General features: G+C 35.2%; 1 protein-coding gene across 8 annotated transcripts in view; it reads right to left on the bottom strand.

Annotated features, from left to right (window-relative positions):
- Positions 1-32: 32 nt before the first annotated feature.
- Positions 33-12,195, bottom strand: part of LOC118191393 (long-chain-fatty-acid--CoA ligase 4-like) — a 122,685-nt gene continuing 110,522 nt past the window's right edge. For all 8 annotated transcript variants that reach the window (XM_085807984.1, XM_085807982.1, XM_085807983.1 and 5 more), the window contains 5 exons: positions 7,471-7,643; positions 4,705-4,779; positions 3,275-3,463; positions 1,384-1,659; positions 33-811 (listed from right to left, as the gene is read on the bottom strand). In XM_085807984.1, coding sequence (XP_085664110.1) covers positions 630-811; positions 1,384-1,659; positions 3,275-3,463; positions 4,705-4,779; positions 7,471-7,643 — 895 coding nt within the window. In that variant the 3' untranslated portion in view covers positions 33-629. The remainder of the gene's footprint in view (positions 812-1,383; positions 1,660-3,274; positions 3,464-4,704; positions 4,780-7,470; positions 7,644-12,195) is intronic.

Raw genomic sequence — 12,195 nt, 5'->3', positions numbered from 1 at the left:
GCATGGTTGCTGGTTCATCACTTAGACATGCATACTTAAGATATATTTTATTAACAAAATTCACGCATGTTTACAGTTGAGCACTGATACAGATGTTCATACAATTTAAATACACTATAATACATTTCATTCTGTATATCTTTGGAAGTTGAACCTGTTTTAGGTTTTAAAAATAATGTACAACTACATATGCATTAAAATATTAAATATAACAGATAAAATTTAGAAATTAAAAATTACATGTGAGTAACAAACAAGAGAACTTCAAGAAACCAAAACAGTAACATTGAAGATTAAAGGAAATCATAGTTTAAAAAGTAGTTCTTGTAAGTGTTAAAGTAGAAATCTTGAACATTAACAGACCAAATTGCACTTTCAATATACTTGTCAAACCGAGATATTACTCGTAACAAGGAACAGGTTGCACAAAGTTTAAGATGAAACTCTGGGCTGTAATTAATGGAGAGCTCAGATGGCAAGAATACTAAAGACAGATTTCTCCCTTTAAAAAGGTTTACATCTGAAAACCGCTGGTAATGAACTGAGAAGAGTAAAAAACTAGTTAATATGTAAACTCTCTTCCATGATGAATGTCAGTTCATAGTTCAATAAGTAATGATGAAGCAGTATCACGTAGATTTCGAGCTACTTTTTGGTTCTGCAGTGTACATTTCTTCAATTGAATTCTTGTAGAACTGCTCAATCATTTTCCTACGAATTTTGAATGCAGCCGTTACAAGTCCAGTTTCTGGTTGCCATTCTTCAGAGACCAACTTAACTTTTGTAGGAATTTCAGTTCGCATGAGTTTACCTGGATTTGAAAATAAAAACGTTACATGAGTTACTACAGTTATTATGCATAGTATTTGTTACAACTAGACGATTTCAGCAATTAGAACAAAGCGATCATTCAAGCAATATTAGATAATAAAACACTGGTTCACGACTGCAAAAAGTGAACGAGTGAACATTTTAAGTATTTTGAAAACTTAAGCTTCATTACAAATTAATCTCCAAACTGGAAAATCGCATCCAAATACTTCGAACGGGCATTTTGTGCATGTTAAAGTGATCTTTATGGTTATATAAAGTTACGTACAAGAGGATTACTTAATGCTCACAGGAAAAAAATTGCTGAAAATCGGAAAGAGATTCTTTTGCCAACAAAATTAAATCTCCATTAAACACATCTGGATATATATCACGTTTTAACAGGTACATTAAGACTTGAATCATATTTCAAGTTTTAAGAAATTACGCAGGCTGTCAAATTTGATAACTATATAATTCAGATTCCGATTTCATACCGTTTAAATGTATGAAAATTATCCCACTTAAAAGTAACCTCGTGCTAATACGCGAGTTCTTCAGATTTATACTTACTTTTTTGACCTTGCTCCGTAATTGCTTTAGAAACGATGGAAATTACAGATGGATCTTGACACAATTCATGAATAGACAATTCCTGTTTTCCCAAAGAGACAGCGAGATTCCTTAATTGCTGAATATTAGGCACAACAAGAGCTACGAGATAATCATGCAAACCGTTTCCAACGACGCAAATGTTGTCAACTAATGGACAAGTTTTCAACTCTGCTTCCACTTTTCCCAGAGAAATATATTCACCGTATTGCAGCTTTACAAGATCTTTTTTCCTGTCTGAAAGAAGAAATATGCTAACATTAAAATTCGATATGCTGGAGGAAACTACTTAATTAGAAGTTAAGCTAGAAATAAAAATTTAAATTAGGATATTTAAGATTTTATAAAGCTTTAAGAAAAGGTTGTTGCAGATTTTTTTCACTAAATATTGATCCTAAACATACAAAAGGTTTCCCAAAAAAGCATAGAAAATTTTATGAAAGTTGTTCTTGTTCTCGGCGAGAGGGTTCTATAGTTATAAAATCTGATCCTGTTCATAAACTAAACAAGTTTGCCCAAATTTGAGATTTACGAAATTAATGCCAGCTACTAATTTAATGAATGCTGTTTTACCGAAAATGCGATCATAAATCATTAAAAAATGCTACTTTAGCTGTTCCATATTCATCTTCAAAAATGTATAATAATTTGGTTTGGTTCATCTGATTATGGCAAAGCACTCGACAGCTACATGCCTAATGGGAGAAATGGCTTCGAGAAGGACATTTTAAGGGAAACTGTCTCGTATACGGGTTACACTTGGGGAAGAACACGAAAACGCCCGTGCGACCAGCCCGTTCACCGGGATTCGAGCCCCGCACCGAACTACCAGCGTCCAATGACATTACCGCTTGGCGGGCCAAAAATTTAAATTGGTAGAAACGAGGGAAAAACGATTTAGCTCGATCAATTCAGTTTTCAGGATTTGATACTTTTCTTGTAAATGTATGAAGCATTGTAAGTAATCTTACTAACTGGTATTTTTAGTTTCCAAGGACCACATAAGAAATCGGATTTCACAATTTCAGTAGTTTCTCACCCAAAGTATTGACATACTTTTCCTAAAATTCTCTGCCTGATTTTGGAAACGTCACTGGAATTACGGGTGTAAGATCAATATTTAAGCAAATAAAACCTTGAAATCAAAAGAGAAATAAATGCAAAATTAGACAAGAAAGCAACTCTAGTTTAGCATAGATTTTGAATGCACAATCAGACAGATCTCACAAAGGCTTTTTTCCCTCGCAAGAGGAAAGCAACAAAGTTTTACCCCTGAAGACAGGCTTGCTTTAATCACCGATTGATAATGCACTCCAAAATAAGGCTGCTTTTGTGTTCAATTTTAAATAAAACTTTTTCTTCAAACACTCTGTATAAGAATTAACATATTAAGGCAGCACAGAATGTTGGCCCAGACATTCATTTATACAGAGTTCGGAAACGCCAAACATTTGAGCAGGTACTACATGCGTTCAGGTACTTTTCCACTTACAAAATATTGAAAAATAACTATTTGTGGAAAAGTCTAAATATTACACAAGCATCAGTGGTAAAAGCAAGTTACATAAAGATAGCCATGGAATCATGAGTGATCATTCAACGTAATGAGGGAAGTACAAAGGAATAATTTAGCAAAGTGTAAAATTTTCACATAGTGCTTGCTTGAGAACGAAAAGTGATAGTTAAGACATGGGCTGCAGGAAGTTGAGATTAGACCTGAAGCGATTGTGGTTAAGTCTAGTAGTTTTTAAAACTTCAAACTTATAATACAAAAAATCATCAATATGCTCCTTGAAGCAGGAACTGAAGCTTTTTTTAAATCAAGAGAAATTAAAAATCTAGAAATAGTTACCTATGATTTTGAAAGTTCCATCGGGATACATCTCTCCAATGTCTCCAGTATAAAACCATTTAACGCCATCCTCTTCTTTAAAACTCTCTTTTGTCAAAGAATCATTTTTGAAGTACCCTAGAGCAACACAGTCTCCACCAATAACGATTTCTCCTCTTGGATATGGTTTGTCAGTTGCATGATAATTTCCTAAGAAAGAATGGATATTTAAATGGTAGTGAAGAACTATTTTCCGTAAATAATTTATACATTACTTATATTAAGAGGATTTTTTAAATTGAGGGGAGCTATTTTATTAAATCTGGTTATAGTATTTGAAACGTAATTCAGCACAATCAAAAATCATTGCTCATCATTCATTTGCTCATACAAAATTAAAATTATCCAACTTTCACTTTTTATGAAGTTTTGATTTTATAATTATTCTCAGTGGACTTAATCCTAGATTAAGAAAAAATTCATTTTCTAATATAATAAACGGCTACAGTGATAAATAATCCCAGTTTTACGATTTTAAATTTGTCAGTTTGGTCATATATTACATGGAAGAATTTAGATTTCAGCTCAACTTACACTGTAATCTGAAATTAAAGGATAAATAGGGAAACTGTATTTACCAGACAATCTATTACAAACTTATGAAAGTAAATGTGGACACTAATCTGAAAAACAACAAATATGGAAACATACTTGCTGCTGTATTAACGCAAGAAATATGCAGAAGGAATGCTAAACAGTATGTTAACGATGGTGACAGCTTTGTGAAATGAAAACTGATCAGTCTTAGTCTGATGTCTCAGACAGCTAAATTTTTCCCCGAGACATCTGCTATAATATATGGAGATGACTTCACAACACTGTAAAAACTAACCGTCGGAATTGATGAGCTCTTCGAAAGACAAATACCGCACAGGAAGATAACTACCTTACTATTATTTCTCCGACTGGCTAAGTAAGGTAACTAAAGGTCAAACATGATTGGCATGTCTTAGGACACTAAATGATAGAACGCTAGTCTCCTCCACTTTGTCTCCACGAACTTAAACTAGCTCCTAGAAACAGCAGCATTAATTCCATAAGACTGAAGTTATTCTAAATCCATAGAAAAATATCTCTGCCTGTACATCTGCTTGCGGTGATCACAACAGACAACTATTTTTACCCAGATTGATAAAGATACCTTTGATTTTTCCTTCATTTAATCACGTACGCATTTCTTTTGTAAACGTTTTTGCGTGCAATTCTGTGGCATGCATGCTGTCCATCATGTCCAAGAGTATAAAAAAATGTAGAGAATTATTTTCTGTATAGAACACTATTTTACAAGTTATCCTATAATTTTGAACATCAGTATAAAAAAGCAGCACTAACTGAAAATTAGCAAAATGGATAAATTCTGATAACTTCTTACGTAAGCTCAAATTAAGTACCTTCAGTCCAGTCAACAAGCTTGATGTAACAGTTGCTCAAAGGTGCTCCCACTCGGCCGGTACTGCAGTCTGCCACTGAAATGATAGGAGATTACAAATTTTCCATTCACATATTATTAAAAGGATTGTACAAATATTGAAGACATTACACATTTTCGAGACTTGGGAAGAATCTTCAATTATTTAAAATGGCAGAATGCAAACAGAATATGCTGCTAGAGACAACATAAGTTTATAAATCATTTTAAAACCAGTTACCAAAATAATATGAAGATTGCGTAAATACACTGGAAGAGTACTTCATAAGAGACTGACAAATTAAAGCTAATTTGAAAATGCAAATTAAAGGGACTTTTCATAACTTGACAGTTAACTAGAATCTGGCGCTTATGTAACAGAATATTAATGAAGCTCATATCACTCTTGTTAATTTTCAAACATCAACAGGGAGGGCAAAGTATCTAAATCATCATGTATCTATAGATAAGATGGCATGCAGCCATTGTTGCGGATATATTACTGTTGCCTTTATCAGCACTGTTGCCACTTGGAAAAATGAGGGTGATAATTCTATGCAGTTTTTGGATTTAATGTTTCTCTTGGATACTGAACGTTTGTCCAGAGAAAGCAGCAGGAAGTTGGTTAATTTATTAAGATAATATTTGTATTAAGGGATATTGTTTATTTCATTGCAATTTTTTTATATGAAATACGTTTTTACTGAAATTCTTTTATATGTGTAGTTCTGTGCAGTTTCCAAATTTAATGTTTATTCCCTTTAGGCATTTCCCCGAGACATTTAAAAGCCAGACGGAGGCTGCCGCATAGCAGCTAGTATCGTATCTCTGCGACCAGCCTGAAAACACTCAACTACAAATAGTTCAGCGTTAGTTTAATATGCAGGACACATTACAGTCACTGCACCTCTCCCTATTTCAATGAATTTATTTCCTTATTGTTATATCTACTCATGCAAAGTTTTTAAAGTAAGCTTAAGACATAAAATGCAAAATCCATAACAAACTTCTACCGAATTTTAAACGATTAAAAATGTAACTTGGTAGGAATAAAGCTAGATATATAAAATAAAAATAGATTAAGAATTCTGAGGGATGAAATTTGAGAACTAGGCTATCTTCGAGGATCACATATTATAAAAGAAGTGAATAGCCGTACTATCTTATAAACAGTAAAACCGTACGATTTTAAACAGGAAATCTCGTCTGTACAAGCTGTGTGTAAGTTTATTGAAGACAGTTCAATACTATTGAATTCGGTTCAGTCTCCTATTCTTCAATACATTACGTCTATATAAAGTAACTAACAAATACTCATTGGAAGTTATTTTGGGGAAAAATTGAAAATTTAAGCAAGAAAACGAACGTTTTATTCTAATTTAATAAATTATGAAAAAGTTTTTAAATATTAGTTATTTTTTTAAAATTATTTGAAACAATTAAAATTATGAAAAATGACGTTTTCAAAATTTTGATTTTTTCAAATAATTTTTGATAATTTTATTCAGTTCAGTAGTTATCTACACTGCGTAAGAGTACGACTTACTCTAGCCTCAGTTTCGAGGCTGGTACAGAAAACTTTTCTTCGCACTAAAATATAAAAATAACAAATAATAATATAATAATCTAAGTTATTAGATTTATCTACAGTAGACAGTTTCGTAACAGTCATTTGAAGGACTATAAGCATTGTTGAAAGATGAAGTGAAATTTCCCAAGCTTCTATTTTACACTTTGCATATATCGACTTTCAAGATACAATGCGATGATAATTAAGGAAGCAGTAGGTCATATGCTACGAAGGAAATAATTCAAATCATATTCTCAAATGCTCTTTCTGGTCCTGACTGAAAAGCATTCCTAATAACACAGTATTTAGTGTGTAGACACATCGGGTATTTGTGGAGGCAGACAAGATGAACAATGAACAACGACTTCGCCGGGAATCGGACCGCGGACCTCTGGAATACACGCTCAGACTGGAGACCACCACACCACGAAGGCATACTAGGAAGGCGGGAGAAATACCTTATAAGCGTTTTCCATAAAAAATTGATAAAGAAATTTAAGACCTTCAAAACCAACCTAAACTTCAATATCAGAATTCTGAACTATAAGATAAAATTTTTAAAAATTTCATTACAAGCAGTGTGTCAGTTACTTCACTTTTCTCATTACAGAGATCGTAAAACTCATAAGAGTATATAACTTCTTTTATTGTTTTGTTACGCCGATTTTAGAGAGTAGCAATGTAACAAGTGATTTCAATTATTGAATTTCAGTAACAAGTCTCAAAGGATTCTTTTTAAGTTCGTTCTCGACTGGAGCTTATTAACTTATTTTTATTTCACCAAATGGAAAGCTTGGTTAGATTACTCGGATATGGCAGAGAACGCAAGTGTTATTTGCCTAAGGGAAGGGATGCCTTCGCGAATGACTGAGGAAAACTGGCTCGTACTCACGTTACACATTAAGAAAACCCACGAAAACTAAATATGCAGCCAACCAGTTCACCTGGCATCAAACTTAGATTAGCGGTCTTAACCCCACGCCCACTATTATGCTATTCATTAATAACGAAAACTTTTCAAACAATACAATGTTACAGTATGCATGCTGAATTTGAACGTCAATTCGGCAAAGGATTAACGAACCAGAATGTAATTACGCAATCTTAAAAACTTACTAAAATTTGTGCTATCTTCTAAACAGTGAGTATTTATAGAACATACTAATACATGAAACATACAAGACATGATTGTAGCACTTGCAGCCGTTTCCGTCATTCCGTACGCTTGGATCATCTTCACATCTAAACAGAGACGTATGAAATCATGGGTATCGGGTGAAAGCGGCGCTCCTCCGCAAGCTATTATCCGAACGTTACCTCCAACCATATCTTTGATTTTCTTGAAAACTAACCTATAATGAAATTTAAATCTGGTTTATAAAATGCAGATAATGTTAAAAATTATTTTTATCATGTTCGAACTAATATACGCCATTTCAGAAAAAAATCGGATGTAAAATTAAAATCACAAAAATTTAACAGCATTTTAGCAAAGTAAATTAAATTTGTTTGAACTAATAAACTAAAATTGTATTTAATTTTTTTAAGAATTCCTATCATTCACTTGACCTATCATCACTACTCCACGTACCCCAACTTCACATGTATATATATATATATATATATATACACAAATATTTACATATAGAGGAATATCACTTCAACAGAGGCAATTGTATTTTTACCAGTTATGCGAAAATGGTGTACATTGGTAGCATACATTTAAATTTAGAAAAAATATAAGCACTTTTATAATGGGAAGCTTGAGGCTGTTTGGCAGCAGTCATTAATTTAATATCCAGATCGAAAGATGGCGAATATAGTCTCGAGTTCAGAAACTTCAGGTTTGTTTTTTTTCAATACATAGGTTCCATAATACTACTTTATTAATGAAGATATTTTCTGGGTAACTTAAAACACGGTTACTGCAACAGCAAATTCTAAAATGAGAAATTTAGCTCGAGCCATTTCGAAAAAATATTGGGCATGCAGCCCTAAATTAAAGTCAAACACTGACTTCCTGTCTAAGATCGAACAAATGTGTAATAATTTTACACAGAGACAACCAGCAAATCTCAGTATAAAGAAGTCGAGTTTTCTGAATCCTGCCTATTTCTTTACACAATGATGAGAATAGCCTTCATTTCGTACGGTGGGATTTAACGAAACTGACCTTTACAGAATCATCCAAAGCATCCGACTTACCTCACTTCTTCGACAGCTACAACAGAATAAACCCATGAAATTCATCATGGCAAGGAGAATAACATTGCGCCTGTCGTTGGTTAGAGCACTGAGCACCATGCAGGTGACAGTAAGACTTCCTATCAGAATTGGCCGAATTCTGCCCCAATTCTGATAGGAAGCACCCCATGGGGGGCGAGTCCGATGTTTTCTCCCTCTTTTCCCTACCATTAACATCTCGAGAAGACGTTCGGCGCGCTAGGTACTTAGAGTGCCCCCATGCCGAAAAGATACTATACCTTTGCGAACATCCATGCCTCTTCTGGGATTCGAACCAGAGTCATCCGGTATAGCAGTAGGCTTTCACTGATGGCTCTAAAACTCCAGGGGGGCACGGGAAGCGGATTCTGTATACTTTCTGGAGGAGCTTTAAGGGGACTCATACATCTTAAAACCCATAAAATGTTCGAATAGGTGACTGTTGCAAGAATTGAGATAACTTATTTATTTTAAAAGCAATTACTACCAACTTTTTACAGCTGACTGCACAATATAGCTGCTTTCTGAAATATTAATCAGAAAGTGTGTTGCCACAAATATTTTTATAATTTAATCAGTTTTGTGATAACATTTTTCGTCATGTTTCCAACTTGCGCGCAGTTTAAAACATTCTGTTTCATAATATAATTCCATATTTAATATATAGCTTTTATAACATTTGGAAACTACTGTGAACCTAAAATTCTAAAAATTTCACGTTAAATTTTTATTTTATTTTGAGTTGAGTTTATAAAATGTATTTTATTTAAAAAATTTTTAATGTTTTCGTCCTTAAAATTTTTCAGTATTAAAATATTCATCAGATTGTTGGTTCAGTTAGAAAATAATGCCCATATAAAAGAATTCCATCTAATTTCAAGTATGTACCATTAGCCATTTTTAAAATATCACGCGCAAGGTGGAAACATGGCGAAATATTTTGTCACAAAGAGGATTAAATTACAAAAATATTTGTGGCAACACAAACTTTCTGGTTACTAGTTTCCAAAGCAGCTATATTATGTAGTCAGCTGTAAAAAGTTGGAAGTAATTGCTTTTAAAATAAATAAAATATCCCAATTCTCGCAACAGTCACATATTCGAAGATCATGAGGGGTTTAAGGTATATGAGTTCCCTTAACGTATGAGTGGAAAAGAAAGCTTGCTTCTGAAAACTGTCTTTCAGGCGGAGCTCATAGCAATCAGAGCAGCTCTTCTCCACCTGAAGAATAATCCCACAGTGCCCAATATCATCTACACAGACTCAGCCTCAAGCCTCGCTGCGATAGCTGGAATTCGTTCTCGCAGTCCTATCGTCAGCAGCATTAGAGACATTCTAACACACCACACATGCCTGCTTCGCAAAGACCCTCACTCATCTGGGTGCCCGCTCATACGGAAATAGAAGGAAATGAGAGCAGATGTTGTCGAAAAGGAAGCAGCGGATTCATCCACTTTGCGAGAAGTCCCGACCCTTAGGCCAGTCTCGGACCTAAAGAATCGGATATTTCATCAGCTCTCAAGAATATGGCAAGAACGTTGGGATCAAGCCTCCACAGGGAGAAGTGTTTACAATCTCATTCCCAAGGTCAAGACAACAATCGAAACTAATATCAATTACATGACGTATTTCCTTACTGGTCATGGGCCCTTTCCTTCATACCTCTGCCGCTTTGGCTTGAGAGAGAATGGTAACTGAATGTGGGGAGGAGGCTCATCCAGATCATTTTGTGTTCTCCTGCCCACACACAGCTCTTAACAGCCTCAAGCAACCAGGAGCCAGATTCTGGCCAAATTGGTTCCAGAATCTACAAAGTAACAGAGTTGCCCAGCGGAAACTGAAAACAATAATTGACTACTGTACTAGCAATTACTCTTCAGACGCTGGAAGATAGTCATAAAAGTCTATATAAGCTAGTTCAATAATGTCAGCAACAGAGTATGCGATATGTATGTTCAATATGTAATTTTGTATTTATGCTGTGCCAAGTTCTCATACATAAAGTTCATACTGTATCTGAATGCTGTAATATATTTGTACATGTTTATATGTTTTATTTATGGTACCTAATTTATACTAAGGATCACGCGTACCTCAATGGCATGCTTCTTGTAAACTAACTATTACGATAACGTACATGTATGGGTGTATATATCAATATGAGTGAGTATGTATACTTTTGTTTCGGAATAACTATGTATGTAAGTGTGTACTATCTGTATGAGAGTTTGTATTTATATATATTTTGATTATACTCTTCAAGTGCCTTGTATGCACATGTATATATTTCTTTGTACATTGCTGTACTCTTCTTCAAGTGCCTTGTATGCATATGTATATCTCTCTTTTGCATTTTATAAATGTCGTTTGCTCAGCCGGGGCTGCCCAGGGCTGCGGCCTGGTAGCTAGTGTTTGACTCCCACCGAGTTGGTAACCAATTCTGCATGGATATATCTATACCTGGAAGCCAACTCAGCGGTTTACCTTCCCTAACCAATGACCCTCCTTCCCACATTCACAGTTACCATTCTCTCTCAAGCTAAAGCGGCAGAGGTATGAAGGGAAGGGCCCATGACCAGTGAGGAAATACGTCATGTAATTGCTATTAGTTTGGATTGCTGTCTTGACCTTGGGAATGAGATTGTATACACGTCTCCCTGTGGAGGCTGGATCCCAACATTCTTGCCATATTCTTAGGAGCTGATGGAATGTCCGACTCTTTAGGTCAGAGACTGTCCTAAGGGTCGGGACTTCTCGCAAAGTGGATGAATCCGTTGCTTCCTTTGCGACAACATTTACTCTCTCATTTCCTTCTATTCCCGTATGAGCGGGCACCCAGATGAGTGAGGGTCTTTACGAAGCAGGCGTGTGGGTTAGAATGTCTCTAATGCTGCCGACGATAGGGCTGCGAGAACGAATTCGAGCTATCGCAGCGTGTGTGTGTGTGTGTGTGTGATTATGGCAAAGCCTCGAGGGCTATCTGCCTAAGGGAAGGGATGCCTTCGTGGAGGACTTTCTAAGGGAAACTGGCTCGTATACACGTTACACATGGGGAAAACCACGAAAACACCCATGCAGCCAGCCCGTTCGCGGGATTCGAACCTCGGACCGAACTACCAGTGTTCAGCGACTTTACCGCTCGGCCGCTGGTGGGCCTCCAGCTATCGCGCTCATTTTTACTTTCGAGCAAACTCTTAAAAAAGCTAAATTTTTGCTTTTCAAATCAGGTATCTCCGCAAACAATACATTAAAATCTAGGTATCAATAATTACGAAAGGAAATCCGTGCGATAAATAGACACATTTCTTTACTATATTTACTTACATTTCTCGGTTGCGATATTGGACCCGGATGTTTCATTTCACTAATATGCAGCAACTTCTTAAGTTGTCGTGGCAAGAACTGGTACTCAATAACGAAATAGGATCATTTATTAATTCAGTAATATTTTCCCTTAACGGTACCAAATTTTAACCACTCCTCCATGTTAAAAAACACGTGTCACAATCATGGAACTATGCCACTAGTCTCTTTGAAATTAAGCTAGATTCAATTAAAACATGATAAAGAGCGATACGGCAGTGTTGTCCTCCTTATTCAAGCTTTTTATAGTACGACCGCTAAATTGTGGTATATTCTACAAAATTATAGTAATATTGGATATTCTGTGGTATAATAAT

Source organism: Stegodyphus dumicola, chromosome X1, assembly GCF_044657685.1.
Source record: "Stegodyphus dumicola isolate Sdum_Otavi_A_Nest chromosome X1, ASM4465768v1".
In the NCBI taxonomy this organism is placed as follows: domain Eukaryota; kingdom Metazoa; phylum Arthropoda; class Arachnida; order Araneae; family Eresidae; genus Stegodyphus; species Stegodyphus dumicola.
This window is presented reverse-complemented; position numbering and strand designations above follow the sequence as displayed.